The sequence below is a fragment of the Lutjanus erythropterus genome, chromosome 24 (genome assembly GCF_056507025.1).
Source record: "Lutjanus erythropterus isolate fLutEry1 chromosome 24, fLutEry1.hap2, whole genome shotgun sequence".
NCBI classification, from domain to species: Eukaryota; Metazoa; Chordata; class Actinopteri; order Lutjaniformes; family Lutjanidae; genus Lutjanus; species Lutjanus erythropterus.
The window spans coordinates 10,610,997-10,628,878 of NC_139340.1; the positions used below are offsets into that span (position 1 = coordinate 10,610,997).

Genomic DNA, 17,882 nt, shown 5'->3' on the forward strand with positions numbered 1-17,882 from the left:
AAAACAAAAACTCACATTACTGTCAGCAGTTAAAGTGATCTTCAATGAATATTTCAATCAAGGCAGTAATTAGGAACGTGCATTACTGAAAATGTCCAGGCTTGACAGGCTCGAGATGACTTTGTGTTGGTGCATTTACATCCAAATTAGGTTTGTTTTTGATGCTTTTCCTTCCAGCTTTGGAAAATAAAATTGACTCAGCTGCACAAATCATAGAAATAACCAGTGGTGGAATGTAACCAAGTGCATTATTTCAGTTTTATGCAACTTTACAGTTCTACTCCACTACATGTAAAAGGCAAATATTGTACTTTAAACTTAACTACATTTGTCTGGCAGCTTTAATTACTAGTTAGTGTTAGACTTCTGTGTGTTATGCACCTCCTATTTATAAGAATTGTCAAGATAAAACCAGGTTAAAAAATTAGGCATTTATACCTTTGACAACTAGTGGGTAAAATTTACCCAACTACATGATAGAGCTTTATACTTTACACTATATTGTTGCATGATCAAAGTTTTTCTCTAACATTCTTATATCATATCAATATAAATTTTACCTGTTGGTTGTTTTAGGTGTACAGCAACTACTGGTGGTTCTAGTGTTAAATGCAGGACTTTTTTAAATGCAGCATTATAACTGTTATTTTAGGTTGAAAGTTGAAGCTTCACAGTCTCTTTCTCCTTAACCAAAACCACTTAAAAAACAGGTTGATGTGGACTTCAACCAGTTTCAATGGACACCAGTAAACCAATCCTCCAAAACTTCAACCATGACAAGCTATGACACCTCCTCCTCCACCGTAAAGACCACCACTGGCTCATCAGTCGCTAAAGCCGCCTCATCAGTGGCTTATGAGATGACAGATCACCTGCCTCCCCCGCCATCAAACCTGCTGCAGGAAACCCCAGAGTACACCTTCTCCCAACCTCCAGAGTCAGCCTCTGAAGTTAAGCAGAGTGTGAATAAAGAGCAGTACTTTAAAAACAAGAGAATGGCTGAACTAAAGCGCCTCTATAAGCACATTCACCCAGAGGTTCGAAAGAACCTGGAAGAGGATTTCTTGAGTCAGCTCACTGAAGCAGAAAAGAAGGCCCTGGAAAGTGAGGAAATGGTGGGAGAGGTCCAGCAGGCCTGCTATATGTTTGAAAATGAGGGCAACAGTGGGTGTTCAAGCCCTGACAGAGAGTCTGTGGAATGGGAAGAGATCCTTAGAGGCGAAGTGCAGTCCGTGCGCTGGATGTTTGAAAACAAGCCACTGGATACGATCAAAGATGAAACCCCGGATGAGAACGAGGGGAGGAATATCGCCCAACAGGAAATCATTGCTGGCAAAGATGTCAGATACACAGCTTGGATGTTTGAGACTCAGCCCATGGATGCTCTGGGGACAGAGACTACTGATGCAAATGAACAGTCACAAAAATCAGCCGAACTGGCGAGAGGAGACGTCCGCACTGCGACATGGCTTTTTGAGACGCAGCCACTTGATTGTCTGAACAAGATCTACCAAGAAGATGAGCAGGAGACAGATGTTGTCGTTACCAAAGACATCGCCGGCGGTGATGTGAAAACCGCGAGATATCTGTTTGAGACCCAGCATCTGGACTCCCTGGGTAAAACAGAAACTATTGAGGAGAGCCACTTCCTAAACCTGAAGTCTGAGCTGGAAGAGATCAAAGGGGACGTGAAGACAACCACTCGCATGTTTGAGACCCAGCCCATGTGCGTCATCAGGGGGGATTCTGGAGAGATGTTGGAGATCACCACCATCCGCAGGGAGGAGACTGAGAAAGGAGACGTTAAGACATCACGCTGGATGTTTGAAACCCAGCCTCTGGATATGATCAACAAAGATCCTGCAAAGGTGAAGCTCATATGTCGTATTTCCATGGAGGACGATGTTCAATGTGGCGTGAACAAAGGAAGGTGGCTTTTTGAGACTAAGACTCTTGACACCATTAACGATGAGGAGTGGGAGAGTTCCAGGAATCAAAAGGAAGAAATAATTGGTGCTGATGTGAGGAAGCACTGTCTGGTTTTTGAGACTCAGCCTATGGATACTCTGAAAGACAACAGCAATGCGAGACCTTTACCTTCAGAGGAGATTATGGGAGGTGATGTCCGATCAGCCAAACATCTGTTTGAAACAGTACCCATGGAAAATCTGAAAGAACTGCTTGAAGTGGGAAAACTTAAGAAAATGGTGGCGTCTGAAGAAGAAAAGGGTGACGTGAGGCATCAAAAGTGGGTCTTTGAAAGCCAGCCTCTGGAGAATATAAGGGAGGAGAAGAAGGAGATTACAAGAACTGTGAATGTTGAAGCTCTTGACAAAGGAGACGTGACAAACTATAAAGAACGGTTTGAAAGTATGGATTTAAGCAGGTGTGAAGGAACACAGAAAATTCAAGTTGAAGGTGTCACAAGTGGATCCGTCAAGTCCAACAGAGTTCTCTTTGAATCGACACCAATGTATGCTATGCAAGACAGCTCTGGCCATTACCATGAGGTGAAGACTGTCAGGCGTGAGGAGATTGTGAAGGGAGACGTCCGCAGCTGCAGATGGATGTTTGAAACTCGTCCTATTGATGAATTTGATGAAAGCATCAATAAGTTCCAACTCATTAAAGGTATATCCAAACAGGAGATTGAGTCAGGGGATGTCAAAACAGCCAAGTGGTTGTTTGAAACTCAACAGCTCGATGCCATTAAATCTTTTTCCGAGGACGAAGAACATAAAAGTAAAGAAGATATTAAAATTGAGAAAGGGGACGTTAAGACTTGCAGGTGGCTGTTTGAGACTCAACCAATGGATGTGCTGTATGAAAAGGTGGAAAAGAGTGAGACAGATATCCAGGAAGTGCAAAAAGGTGATGTCAAAACGTGCACTTGGCTCTTTGAGACGCAAACGCTTGACAACATACGCGATCATACAGAGTCTGAGTCCGAGACCATCCTGAAAACCTGCACTGTAAACCAAGAGGACATCCAAGGAAAAGACGTGCGGCTGGCCCGCTTCCTCTTTGAAACAGAGAACCTCGAAAACCTCACAGGACAGGAGGACAGCAGCTCTTTCAGGAGAGTTACAGAAATCGACATCCAGTCGGGCGATGTTTCAAGGATGAAGTACATCTTTGAGAATCGCTCCTCTGACATAATGAGCTCCACCTCTGAGGAGATGATGCAGAGGCTGAAGACACAGCAGGCCAAGGACATCCAGCGGGGAAACGTGGTCAACTGCACCTGGATGTTTGAGAATCAGCCAATCGATGCAATCCGTGATGAGGCGAGGGAGATTTGCACTACTGTGACTGATGTTAAGGGAGGCGACGTTGACAAAGGCCGCTTCATTTTTGAGACCTACTCTCTGGATCAAATTAAAGATGAGTCTACTGAGACTGATATTTCCAAACTCACTAGTATCTCTAGAGATGAAATAGAGAAGGGAGATGTGAAAAATTACACCATGATGTTTGAAAGTCAGCCTCTGTACGCCATCCGCGACAAAGAGGGTCATTACCATGAAGTAACTACAGTTACTAAGGAAGAAATTATGAAAGGAGACGTGGTGGGGGCCCGATGGTTGTTTGAGACAAAGCCGCTGGATTCAATTAGAGATTCAGAGGAGGTCTATGTAATTAAAGCTGTGACTGAGGAAGGCACCAACAAAGGAGACGTTAGCTCTGCGAGGTGGAGGTTTGAAACACAACCTCTGGATGAAATTACAGAGGAAATAAAAGTCAGGTCAAAAACAGTCGCAGATATCCAAGGCGGTGATGTAAAGACAAACAAGCAGCGATTCGAGACTGATGAGATGTCTCAAAAGTACATCAGAACTGTTAGCGTGAGCGAAATCCAAAAAGGGGATGTCAGATCTGCCACGTGGATGTTTGAAACGCGCACAATTGATGAGATTCGCGGCGAAGGCGCAGAGTATGATGGCATGGAGAGGGTGACAAAAGAGGAAGTAATGAAAGGCGATGTCAAACAGTCTGTCTGGCTCTTTGAGAAGCAGCCCCTTGACAGTATCAAAGAGACTGATGGCACAGAGCTTGTTGTCACAAAAGAGGAAATCCCACAGGCCGATGTGAAGACAACAACATGGCTGTTTGAAACCACCCCGTTCCATGATTTCAATGACAGCAGAATGGAAAAGACAGAAATAATAGGCAAAAGCATCAAAGAGACACTTGAGGAGCTTTACAGTCAGAAAATGGTGGACTCTCAAGGTATTCTCATCGAGACAGATGAGATCGGTGATGTTCGCATGGCAAAATATAAACTCATGAACCAGGAGGCTCCACAGATTCAAAAAGAGGAGGTCATCAGAGGTGATCTGAGCAACATAATGATGAACCTCCTGAACCGCAGGGAGACCACTGAGAGGGGGATAACTATTGACAAGGAGGAGCGGGGCAACATCAACACCACAGTGAAGCAGCTATTCAACCAGGAAAGAGGAATCAATGTTGAGAAAGAGGAAATTATCCGCGGTGACATTCAAGAGGCCATAAACAGTCTCCTCAAGAACGAGGGCTCGTCCAAGCGTGGCATTCTCATTCAAGAGGATGAGAAAGGAGATGTGAGGATGACTATCTACTCCCTCTTGAATAAAGGGGAAAGGGCCAGCATGGAGAAAGAGGACATCATTCAGGGTAACGTCAGCAAAACCCTTCACCGTCTTCTCTCCAACTCAGGAGAAGAAGACTCTAAAAGGATAAAGATCGGAGAAATGGAGAGGGGTAATGTCAGCTTTTACTCCACATGCATTGAGTCGGGAGCCTTGGATTACCTGAAGCAGCTCCAGTATGAGCCAGATGAGGCTCAGGAAAAGGTGGAAAAGGAGCATATTATTGGTGGTGACATTGAGGAGACCAAACTGTTGTTGCGGAAGAACCAGCAGCAGATAGGTCGCACAGTGGCAGAGGACGATATAGTTCCTGGTGACGTCAACAGCACTGTTCAAGTCTTTATGACGGAGCCTAAGGTCAACTACAGAAACCTGGAGAAAAAGGACATTGTGAAAGGTGACCTTAGCGCTGCCCTGGACTCACTAACACAAGCCATCAATCAGAAAGTGATAATAGAGAAAGAGGAGGTGGTCAAAGGAGACATTCCCAATACTTTGAAGTCTCTGGAGGAGGCTCAGCGTCAAGCCCGAGAAATGGAAAAGCCCGAAATTGTCAGGGGAGACATCAGAGGTGCTCTCGAGTCACTGGAGAAATCTGCAACCACCAGTATGGAGGCAACTGTTGAGGATTTAGTGCCAGGTGATATCAAAGGCACCCTGAAGTCCCTGGAGGAAGCAAAGCAAGCGGTTAAAGAGGTTGAGAAAGAGGAGATCGTCAAAGGAGACATCCACACAGCCATGCAAAGTTTACATGAGGCATCGAGCGAGAAAAAGATTTACCAGCATCAAGTGAGTGAACAAGGGGATGTTAAAGGCACTATCCAGCTCTTGTTAGAGCCAACAGCTTCTCAAAGAGTACAGCGCAGGGGGAGCATTGAAGGAGATGTGAAAACATCAATAAAATCTCTTTATGAAGGGCAGGAGACAACACAGGTGGAAAAAGAGGAGGTGGTAAAAGGCGACGTTCAAGGAGCGATAAAGTGCCTAATGCAAAGAAAACAGTACTCGAAGCCAAAACGTATGTATTCCTCCAAGAATGCAAAAGTGCCCGTGAAAAATCCATTAAGTGCAAAGCAAGTGGAGCATGAATGCTTACATGAATCTAAGAGTGAGAGTGTTTCAGTCAATCCAGCCCCCGCTGTGAAAAACCTTTCTCAGAGCGGTGAGTCACAGAAGCACACACACAAGCACAACGAAAGCAAATCGGTGAAAACACAGGTAATAACCCAAGAGGACCACTCTGTTACTGTAGCCAAAACAGACAATACTACTGGGGCCTCTCAGCAGAAGAGCATAATAAAAGAACAGAAGCAGAAAGCGCTGCCCGCACAGAAAATACAAGCTCCCAAGCCTGTTATGATAAAGAATAAACAAATGTCTAGTAATGATCAAACAGAGAAGAAAACAGCTGATGTGAGTGTGATGAAAGAGGTGCAAAACACATCACAGATGAATGTTTCAAACAAGCAAATATGCGAGACAAAGACAATCAAACAGGTGCAGACGACGGTGACGGAGAAAACTGTCACGCATAAGCAAAATTTGACCGTGTCCGAGCAAATGTCGACATCTCAAAAGCAAACAGAGAATAAGGCAATCACGCAAAAGCAGAATGTCAAAAATATGAAGAGTGATTACCGTAACCTTGACATGAAGGCGAAAGGTGTGATTAAAAAGGCGAAGCCGGAGATTCACTTCCCCCCTCCTCCCTCCTCGCCGCCTCCACCCTCAGAGTCTGAGCTCTCCCTCCCTCCGCCGCCATCGCCAGTGCTGGAGAGCCCAGCATCATCCCGGGCTCCTTCCACCATCATGAGGCAGGACAGCGACCTGCCACCTCCGCCCCCTCCACCTCCCATGGAGCCTGAGCCAGAATTCTTCCCTCCTCCTCCACCTCCTCCACCTCCGCCCTCTGTGGCAGGACAAGATTTTCTACCACCGCCTCCCTCGCAGCAAGAGCTCAACGCAATGCCTCAGCCTCCCCCTGCGAAACTGGTGAAACCCGTCGGCAGGCCTGTATTCAAAGTGCCCAAGCAGCCAGAAACACCGAAGCAGCCCATACAAGTTAAACCAAAATGGCAGAAAAAGCAGCCGACTCCTCCACCGCCTCCACCACCTCCACCTCAGCTCCCTGCTGATCAAGAAAAAACTGTGTCGGCAGAGCATAAGGAAGAAGTGAAAGTTCATGAAGTGAAAAAGGAAACAACCCAGCAGATTGAAACAAGCAAGCAGATTCAGTCGGAGTCAAAAACAACTGAAACAAAGATACCGAGCATTCCCGCTGTGAAACCAATGCAAAGAGAAAGCCCACAGCCTCCTAAAAAAGCGTTTGTCCCTCCACTTAAACTGCCTCCAACTCCCGAACCCACTCCGGCACCAAAGCCAAGGCCTTATGCTCGCAAATTTAAAACCCCTCTCATGCTTGCAGAGGAAAGATTTCGCCAGCAAAGGATGGAGACAGAGGAAAAGGAGAGGAGTAATGTCACAACTCCCACTTCTCCACCAGTTAATAAAATCTCCTCTGCTGCCAGTGCTGAAATTTCTGAAAAAGAAGTGGCCACAGAAGCAACAAAAGCAAAGACAGAAGAAGCTAAGACTGTTTCCAAAGTAGAAATATCAGCGCAAGAGTCACCTGCCAAGAAAGCCCCCTCCCAGATTCCTTTGAGCAAGCCTGTGATCTCAGTGGTTAATAAGAAATCAGCCTCTGGATCCTCAAATGTGGCCTTAGATAAAAAGCATGTTACCAGCGAGCACTCAGAAAAAACACTTGCTTCAACTGATGTTAAAAAGAGTCAGACTGCACCCAAGAATCAGGCTGTTTCTGTTTCTCAGGCCTCAAATATTGACACCCAGTCATGCTCGAACGTGGTCGCTTCTTCTTCAGTCACGGAGCAGCAGCAGTTTATTAAGAAATCCAGCGCCAAGTCTATCGCCGCCACACAGAGTGCTGTCCAAGAAAATGTAAATCTTCAAAGCCAGACTGCGGTCACATTGAAAGCCGAAGATGTAAAGAATATTAATGTGCCTGTGACACAGGAGGGGAAAATGAGTTCCTCTCAACCCACTAAAATTCCAAAGGTAACTCCAAGTTTCAAGGTGAAAACCTTTAAGATGCCAGTGGAGAAGAAAGAGGATAAATGTGACAGTGTGGGACAAAAGGAGTCAATGAAAAGTGAAATCCATTCACAGCAAGAGAAATGTAACTTAACACAGAAAAGCGAAACAAAGGTGAGTCAGGAAAGCAACCAGGTGACGTCAGCTAGAACAGAGATGAAAACAGAAATGAAGGTCAAGGAGAAGAAAAGTCAGATGACCTTACCTTTAAAGGAAAGCGAGGTGGAGATTCAGATGAAAAAAGGGAAGCAGGTGCAAAAGAGTGAGAGTGAAGTAAAGCTGTCACCATCGGTTACTGTTTTAATGCCTAAGATGGCTAAAATAACATCTGCAGCAAGCCATCAAGGACAAGGCCATGTGTCTGTCTCGCACAGTCAGCAGAGCATGAAGACAGAGCACATTCAGAGGCACGAGGAGGTGGTTGTGACTGAGAGCGTGGTGAAGCAAGAGGCTGTTCAGATGCAAACACAGCAAGTAAAGCAGCAGGCAGCAGAAACAAATAAAATGCAGATAAAGGCAGCCAAGTCCAAAGGTGAGCCTAAGGATGTGTCTGTGAAAGGGATGGGGAAGATGGCTCATAAAGAGGAGGTTAATTCAGAAGAAATCACAGATTTAGAGAAATGTAATGTAATGCAAAAGCTGCTTACTCAAATAAAAGAGCTGGAGGGCACGCCAAGCAAAATAGACTCCAACGCTGTCAGGATGATTATAAGCGAATTCCCTAGCTGGGTGATGGGCTCAGATGAGAAGAAGAATTTAAGTGAAATTACTAAACAGCAAAGCAAGAAAAAGCTGAAGGAGATGATGGTTTATGTGAGAAATGTTGTTCAGGCAAAGCTCACATTTTTTGGTGAGAACTTAACAGCCATGGAAAAGCAGGAGAAGGAAAAGGAGGAACTGCCGGTGCCTCCGCCGGCGCCTCCGCTGGTGCCTCCAAAACCAGACAAGAAGGTTTTTAGTGGAGCAACCACAAAGATATCAAAGATTAGCATTGGATCATCCAAAACTGAAAAGAAGGTGGTGGAGGAGAAGAAGCCAAAAGCGCATCAGGAGCTAACCGAGGCGGTGGAGCAGAGAGTGTCCTCGCCGTTAGCGAGCATCCGCACTCCATCGCCGACGTTTATCAGCATCGAATCGAGGAGAATAGAGTCGCCGCTCAGAGTTACTCCATCTCCTCCGCCCTACAAATCAGTCGGGACTCCACCGCCTCCTCCCCGTAAGACATACACGCCAACTTTCAGCAGGGCCACACCGTCTCCCACCCTGAGCCGCTCAGAGAAACTGATGAAACTGAAGGATACAACCTCAAAGCTGTCTCGAACTGGCGCGACTCCTCCACCTCCCATGCCAGTGCCGGAGTATTTTGCCGCTGAAAGGGAACAGTCTTCCCCGTTTGGTGACAGGGAGACTCCCACAGAGAGAAGTGAGCAAGGACTGGTGGACGTTGCGGAAATGGTGGATTCCATGATGACCGTGAGGGATAAAAAGTCGTTCTTTGAGGAGGCGCAGAAAGCTGAGGTGAGCCGGACATATATTCGGAAGGATCCCATCGATATCCCTGAACGTTTGGGGCCTGACGCTGAGGAAGGCACAGAGACCATCACGATTGACCTCCTGAAAGAGGATCTCCCAAAAGTTGACCTGTCCAAGCTGGTGAACAGATTTGAATCCCCTAAACCGAAAGTCTACAGCAGAAAAGAGCCGATTGTGATCACAGAGAGGCTGGGGAGTGATACGGAGGAGGCAGAGGTTGAGCCACACACTCCAAGAACTGAAGAGATCCCAACATTCAACGTCAAAGCGATAAAGGATGTGTTTGAGACAGGTGAGCACAGTTCTCAGGCAGCCCGAGAGCTCCGAGAACAAATAGAAAGAAGAGAACCTGAGTCAGCCTACTCCGAGCCGGTGGGTCGCTCCGAAATGACAGCAGTCACTGAGCAATTCTGCACCGTTGACGACTTCGGGAACATGACAAGGCAGTCGAGGAGTGAAATGCACTCTGGGAGCTCCCTGACCCGTGGCAGCCCTCCATCCTATGCCGACGTGGTGAGAGGCAGCATCCCAACGGTCGCCGTGCCCCCCGAGGCCTCCACCGAGGAGCTGCTGAGGAACTTCCAGCAGTCGTGGGCTGAGAGTCAGGGAGTTTTCCAGAACCTGGGCTTCAGTGTCACAGAGCAGAGGACCTCGCAGTTCGTAACGCACCAGCAGGAGACCGTCGTGATGGGTAAACCGGGCTGTGCAGCATGAGGATACTAAACAGGCGTGACGGTGTGTTTAACATGCTTGAAGTTTTCCTGCATTGTGTGGAAAGAAAAGAGGCATTAACATTGGTCTGACACTGTTATTTGTGTCACGTGGTTCCCTTTGATGTGTTTTTCTTTGATTTGAAACTAAAGCTCAGAGCAGCTTCCAGTTTACGTGCTGTCAGTTTCACACATTTTAATATTCACGGGTTACACTTTGTCCTGTTTATTCATGCCTCTGATGTGTGAAGCTGGCAGTGACGTGAACATATTGAACTAATATCTCTGGGTGTGTGTGATGCTGTTTTCATCGTGAGACAGCAGAGAATGGTTCAAAATGTCCTCAGCAAGAAGAAAAAACACTTTAAATTTGTTTTTATTCTTCACCTGAAGATAAGCTTTCACCTTTCATGTTCATGAAAATAAATAAAGTCACTTTTTAAAAGATGATTCAATTAAACTGCAAAGGTTTTGCAGGAAATATGATAATCACTCCTAATCCTTCAAAAACAAGTCATTTTAGATAATTAATTGCAGCTCTAATGGTGATACTAATTACAGTGTTAAATTTTGTTAAAGTGTGTTTTCTAACACCTACAAGGATCCACACTGTCTTGTTATTGCACTTTTATTTTGTTTGTCACTTATAACTCAGTTAAAGTAAAGTTTGCTTTGTCGTTTTTGGTGATCTCCTAATCCTAACAGTCCTAACAATTTCCTAGAAAGTTTCCTGGTGAGAGCCATTTCATTTGATAGTAATTATAGATAGAACAGGAATTACTCTCTCTACACCCAAGTAGATATTAACTCATCACTCATTTATTATTTGAACCTTTGTTATCACTCTATGTTGGATTGTAATTTGCAGTAGCTTACATTAATGTCTAAGGAAAAAAGTTTAATATTTTAATATTTAAACTTAAAGCAAACAGTCTTCCTCTTACTAGTGATGAATAGAGTCGAAACACTGCTTCGTCTTTCTGGTGATGACATACAGGTGCTCTTTGGATGCTTTGGGTCCTTATTCCATCACATAAACGGTGAAATATGGTCTCAAAAAAGAAAATGGGCTCGGCCAAATTTTTTTCCTCTGCTCTCATCTCCAGTTTCTCTCCTTCAATTCCTTTTTTTTCTCTTCCATTTGATTATTTATCTTCCCCTTATATGGTAATCATGATAAGAAGTCATTCAATCATTGTGAAATTATTTAAATAACCTAACAGTCTAAGTTTATGGGTGTTTACAGTGTTTATTAAAAGATCATCATTTTATTAGTAGGCTAATGAGCCCATTCATCATCTCTGTCTGTTGTTAAGCACAGTGACACTTATTTTAAAAAGTGTTAACAATTTAGGAGAGTAAACTTTTGTACATGATGTTTCTTTTCCCATTGTGAAAAATAATAGAGTGTAGAAAAAAATAAATGGTGCATTGTTTTACACATTTAAATATATAACTTTACAGGTCAGACGGGAAATGTAAATGTGTGATGTTTTTTTTATTGAGACCATATTTCACCCATGCAAAGAGCCCTTCATAAGACAGAATAACCTACAGTATGGCCTCACACCAGTGTGTCCTCACTCTGAGGTCCTCCAGGAGCCTCCTCTCTCCTCCAGAGAGAGGAAATGACTTCCAGGTGGCGGGAGGAGAGAGGAGGAGAGAGGAGGAGGAGGAGGAGGAGGCATAATTCAGCGTAATGGAAAGCACCCTAAGACCATAACTTGTGCAATTCAGTTTTATTTCAGTGGCAGCAAATCATAATAGAAGTTATCTCAGGGCACTTTTCGTGTAGAGCAGGATTGTATTTGCAGAGACCCAAGAGTTAACAGGCACATACTGCTTCATTTGAAGAGCTCATAGAGCCACAGAAGTTAGGAAAACACTGTTAGATGAGGAATTAATTTGAATTAATTAACTGGAAACGTGTCAACTCTTTTTTTTTTTTTTTGTACCAAATGACATGGTTCTTTACGGGAAATTTCTTCGGAAATTAAAAGGAAATTGCAAATCTGTGAACTAAAGCATTATGTCAATTTTCTTGCAGAAAATTCGAGTTCCAGAGTCAGAACTGTGCAGGGTGTGTCGGAAGAGGGTGTACCCCATGGAATCGCTGATTGCAGACAAACAAAACTTCCATAAAAGCTGTTTTCGTTGTGAACACTGCAGAGGCAAACTAAGGTGAAACTGATTCACGGAATCTCACAAAAGCATTCTGGTGGTTTGTTTTTCTTTGCACTACTTTAACCTCTTGTTCTCTTTGTTTTGTTTTGTTTTAACAGTCTTGGCAACTATGCCTCTCTCCATGGACGAATGTACTGCAAGCCACACTACAAGCAGCTGTTCAAATCCAAAGGAAATTATGATGAGGGATTTGGACAGAAACCACACAAAGAACTATGGAGTAATAAGAATCCAGATGAAATGACAAAAGTCAAATCGCCATCACCTGAGAGAAAGAAAGTCACGGATTCCAGATATTCCACCGCTCCGACCACATTAGATCCTCAGGATAACGACATAAACAAATCAGCGAATGAAAACAAAAAGCTCTCAAGTAAGATTTCTGTAGTGTGGCCGCCTCAAACTGATTCTCCAAAGAAATCCTTCACTATCGAGGAGGAGTTGAAGCTGGTTAAGCCATCGTGGCCCCCGAAGGAGGGCTCAGCTCAGGAAAATGAACACCTAAATCAGCCCGTGAAGCCTTCATTAAAAGAGACTGATATTCCCGCGGCTAGAGTACAAAATGGGCCTGGGGAAAATGACAGGGTGCAGGAAGAAGAGAGTGCCTGTTCAACAGAGAATGTGAGAAAGCCTGAAGAGACTCCGGCAGAGTCTGAGGCTCCGGCCTCCCCTGCAGCAGCCGCTGAGGAGCCACACACTCAAGAAACTAAAGAGTCAAACAGTGGCTCTGAGGCTGCGGCACAAGTGGGTCCTGAAATGGACTCTGAAGTGCACCCCGGAGTGGAGGAGAAAGAACAGAGCGAGGGGAATGATGGTGATGGTGGGGCTGTGGACAGCATGAAAGTGCCGGGTGAGAATGAGGAGAAAAGCGTAGAAAGGGTGGAGGAAGTCAAAGTAAATGGACATGATGGGCAGATAGAAAGTGGGAGCCAGGAGGAGATAGATAAAGGAAATAATGACGGCGTGAAGAATGGGGAGGCGGTAAAGGTCACGTTAATAGATGAGGAGGCGACAGGACAGGCACTGAATGCTAACTCCAACAATAATAATAATAATGGCCAGACACTGCTCGACAATGAAATCCTGTTTCAAGGCCTCACTGAGAGAAATCAGTCCCTCTTTCTGACAGAAACAACCAGAGCAACAGATTTCTTCCAAGCTGATCACTGCGAAGAATCAAAATGGATGCCAAGTGAAGTGCTGCAATTGGCACAGAGGGAGGATGCTTTTGTGCCAGCGGGTGCCAAATGCACTGAAGCCACAGACTGCTATTCAGACACAGATTTCTTTACAGAGACAGCCGAGGGAGCGTTCGCTTTCAGAAACGAGGCCACCGAGCCAAAGATTAGCACATCAAGCTTCCTCGAGGACATTTTCGCCGGCCTGAGCACCAGCAGCTCCAGCCTGCTATCTGATTTCAAATCCGACATCTTCAGCCAATCTGCCGGGGAGACGCCTCTGGTGTCGGCGCTGGATGACCTTTTGGATTTTGGGACGGAGGCGAGAGAGGAAGGCGCAGATAAAGCGGGGAAGGATGAGAGCGACGACAGGGGCAGGGATGGCACTTCTTCTTCTTCTCTGTGGGCGAGCGATGACGACGCCCTGACAGTGGAGGAGCAGATCAAGAGGAACAGATACTATGATGACGATGACAGCGACAACTCTTGAATTCAGGCCCATTATTCAGCTAACAAACAGGCAGCGTTGACCACATGTAATTTCACATTTATGTCCATGGAGAGATGAACTGCTCTGATTTAATCTAGGGTTTTTGTACTGAGTTTTAAAATGATACTTCTGCTCTTTTATTCAATATCTAGCTTTGTTTGATGCTGATTTAATGCACCTGGTGTGCAGACAAATGGATGTTTTTTTTTAAGTAATACTTTATACCAAGGAGCCTGTAATAAGCATTAGTTAAATAGGTAATAAGATACTTATTAACATTAATATGCATTAATAAGCAATATATAAGTGACAATAATAGCATAATAAACACATTTATTGTTAGATTATTAAGCACTTAATAAACTAAACGGTTTAAAGATTTCTAAAGAGTGTTGATAAAAAGCCATATGAGTGTCTTATAACTGTTATCTCTGCCAGGTGTTTTGATCATGCGCATTCATAGTTGCATGTTGAAGGATGTCTGTGATTCACGGCTTCTGAAAAACGCCGCTCCACACCAGCTACAGCCACGGCCTGAGGCATTATGTTTTTGGGTCATCCCGTTCTTCATTCTTGTGACCGTGATATCGTCAGAGCACCTTGAGGTAATTTCTTGAAACTTCTCACTCATGTTGGACACACAGTTGGGACTCAAGAATAAAACAAGTAGATTCTCGTGGTCACAGTCTCTCGCCACAGTATCTCAGGAAGGCTTAGAGGGAATTTCTTCAAATATGGCACAGACGTCCACTTTGATTCAAAGATGAACTGGTCAGATTTTCAGATCAGACCTCAACACATTTTGACCATAACTCCGGAATTCATAGAGTCATTATAGGAGGATAATAGCAGTGCTGGAGAGTAACTACTTACATGTAACTAAATGTATGTAAATGTAGGCTAATATCATGTGTAATTAAATTACAAATACTAATCAAAATGTTGGTCTTTACAACGAGATTCTGTTCAAATAGTCTGCATAATAAAGTATGTAGAAATCTAAATAAAGCAACAATAAAATCCTAGTAAAGGTTTAACAGTGACATAATAGGTGAGTCCATTAAATTCAATAAATGTTTGTTATCAGGCTTCTTATAAGTGTTTAGAAATGCCTTATGATCTAAATGTAAACATGTTTATTATGTGTGATTATTATTACACATATAGTCGTTGATATGTTAATGTTGGGACTTATTACCTATTAATTAATACTTATTATGGGCACCTTAATATAAAGTGTTACCATTAGTTCTTGTATGTTACTTGGTATGAATATCTGACTGATCTAAAAAGGGCTATATTTTAAAAATCTGCAATATATACTTTCATTACAAACAGTGTTTTTTCTTTGACTGAATGGCTGCCTGCTTTCTTTTGTGTCTGAATAAAGAGGTTTTCCCCTTTTTTCATTTCTATTATGTCTTCCGGTTGAAATAAAGCTTCATGAACTGAACGAAACATGACTTTTTAATCAGCGAGTGCACAGACACGCAGGAGCAGTAATGATACTTAGCTGTATCCCCTTTGTGCGGCTGGCTAGTTTGATCTATGGCCTACCTAGATAACACAGTCCAGCTGAGATCTCTTCGGTGAAAGGCGTATTGATTTTCACTGATTGAGCAGGCCTGTTGTAGGAGTTACAGATTTTTTCCATTAGGGTTGCTTTTGTCACCTCTGACAGATTTTTTTCCCCCTTTCTCAGTTACAGCCTGCACATGTGGGGTAATTGGCTGGGAAGAGAATACACTACGATGTTAATTACACCAACAAAAAAAAAAAACCTGTGCTTTAGTGTCAGAAAAGTGATGGCATTACAAATTCACCAAGGGTCATGCTAAATTGTGCTGACACTTCCTTTAAGTTGGGGAAGCACTAGTTCTGTCGCTGGTTCAATAATTCAGAATCCTTTCCTGAAATGCTGTTTGGCATCTTTTTAATTGGGCTATTTTTTTTCCTTCTGAAACGTTTTCATTGACAATCCAAACTAGATGCAATTTTTGTACACTTTTTAATCGGTTCGCCCCCCCTACTGCCAGGCAATTATACACCCAGACAACTGCCCATCCCATCACACAGAGAGGCATCACACAATAAAACTGCCCGGTGTCCAGCTGTTGACGATACCCAAAATGGTGTTAAATTTAGCAGTGAAAATGCAGATTTGTCCAGAAGCAAACCAGGCTAGACACCAAAGCTTAAAGGGACAGTTCACCCCAAAATCAACAAAACACTGCTGTTTATCCATCCAAATTGTTTTTGTTAGTTGCAGAGTTTTAGAGATATCAGCTGTGGGGATGTTTGTCTTCTCTTGAATATAAAGGAACTAGGTTGCGCTCTGCTTTTGGTGCTCAAAGTGCAAAAACTACATTTGAAAAACCACATGCATGCATCTACTCATGGATGAGAGGCTTTTGATGTAAACATTAATGGTGTCCACCTCTGCAGAGCTGTAACCTCTCATCCATAAGTAGAAAGTAGAGGGACAATAGTTCTTACATGAAACAAGGTCTGCTCTAAACATCGCTGTTTAGTTTTTCAAACTGTTTTTTTGTTGTGCTTTGAGAATCCACAGTCCTTGTTCACTGTAGAAATGCATTTTTAGGCCGTGGATGGATGAATGGCAGAGACAGTATTGGGGCAGAATGTGAAAGGGTCAGGGGTCAGCAGGCAGCAGCAGCGACAACATTGTCAGAAAGTTTTGAAGACAAGGTAATAGACTTGAGTCTGCAATTAATGTTACCCGCATCTGTACAATGTATCATTACCGCTGCACAGTGACAAATATGCTTGTCAAAATAGCTGGTGACAGATCAGTCTATTCATTGTAGATGTCGGCGTGGAAACCTGCAAAAATAAACTGAAACAAGTCTGGCCACAATGTAAATGTTGGGAAAATGGAGTGGGGATGGTGCCAAATGGTGTGTTTTGTCCACCAGTCATAGGTGTCAGAGCTGCCTTCGCGATTTTATCAATCAACGGTCCAACTGAGATCAATTTTCCACAAAATAATAAGGTAACATCTAGCTTCCAATTAATCTAGAAAAGCTGTAATCAGATTGTTAAAAAGCAAATACATCTCCAGTTTTACAGGGGAGTTCTACTTCAGAGTGTATTTCCAGGTGTTGCAGAGTCCCTCATTATGTGCAAAACTTGTATAAAGTCTTTTATGGTTCCAGTTGGAGCTGTGTGAAGTCTGATAAATTGCTTCAAGTGATGTTACTTGAGTCAGCATTGGTCAGGGCTGAAGACTACAGCATCTGCTTGAAGCTATGACAGCAGCTACTAACATAAAACACCAAAATCACTAATCAAACCGTTGGTGGTTGAGTTTCACTGTAGGTAATGTAGGCACCACGTTTTCACCAGGGAGAAGAATACATGGAATAAAAAAGACAATTTCTGCTATCCCTTTAAAAAAAAAAAATATATATATATAGTAGTCAGAAAGTTACAGGAATATAATGCTAATTTGGTGGAGTGGAGCCAAACTTGTATGGATTGGAGCCCAACCATGAGTATTTGTTAGTTTACTGTGTGCCATGGTGACACATATTTATGGTAACAACAGCACTGACAATCTATTACTCGTTTTCAGAGGCCACCAAGAGCACAACACAGCACTCCTGTCTTTATTAGCTAATTTATTTTACTTTACCACAAGCAAGTGCCCACACAAACAGGTGCTATGCTGCATTTAAAGTAATTCCTTGACAACTCTCCTAAAAACCAACCTGCTTGTGCTTATAATGTTTTCAGATATATTTTATATTCATCCTTTTGCAGAATCCAACAACGTTGCATTTTACAGTTCGCTGTTCAGTGCTCGTTAGGTCTGATAAATCCGAGGCATGGTGTGAAGTAATGTTATTATAATTCAGCTCAAACAGCGGCGTTTCAGAAAAGTTTGAAGCAACAGTGTGATAAAGCTGTTTGCTGTGATATTTTTGGCTAATCCCTAATGAACAGCAATGTCCCTGGGTTGAATCAGACTGCAGACCTTTGTTGTATACATCATTCCCCTTCTCTCACGAAAATATACTCAATG

The 17,882-nt window shown here is 43.5% G+C and overlaps 1 protein-coding gene across 1 annotated transcript in view; it reads left to right on the forward strand.

Moving 5' to 3' along the window:
* The window catches only part of xirp2a (xin actin binding repeat containing 2a), a 61,449-nt gene extending 49,044 nt beyond the window's left edge, over positions 1-12,405 (forward strand). The window contains exons 8-10 of the mRNA XM_084713278.1: positions 711-9,966; positions 12,033-12,166; positions 12,268-12,405. Coding sequence (XP_084569404.1) covers positions 711-9,966; positions 12,033-12,127 — 9,351 coding nt within the window. The 3' untranslated portion in view covers positions 12,128-12,166; positions 12,268-12,405. The remainder of the gene's footprint in view (positions 1-710; positions 9,967-12,032; positions 12,167-12,267) is intronic.
* The last annotated feature ends 5,477 nt before the right edge of the window (positions 12,406-17,882 follow it).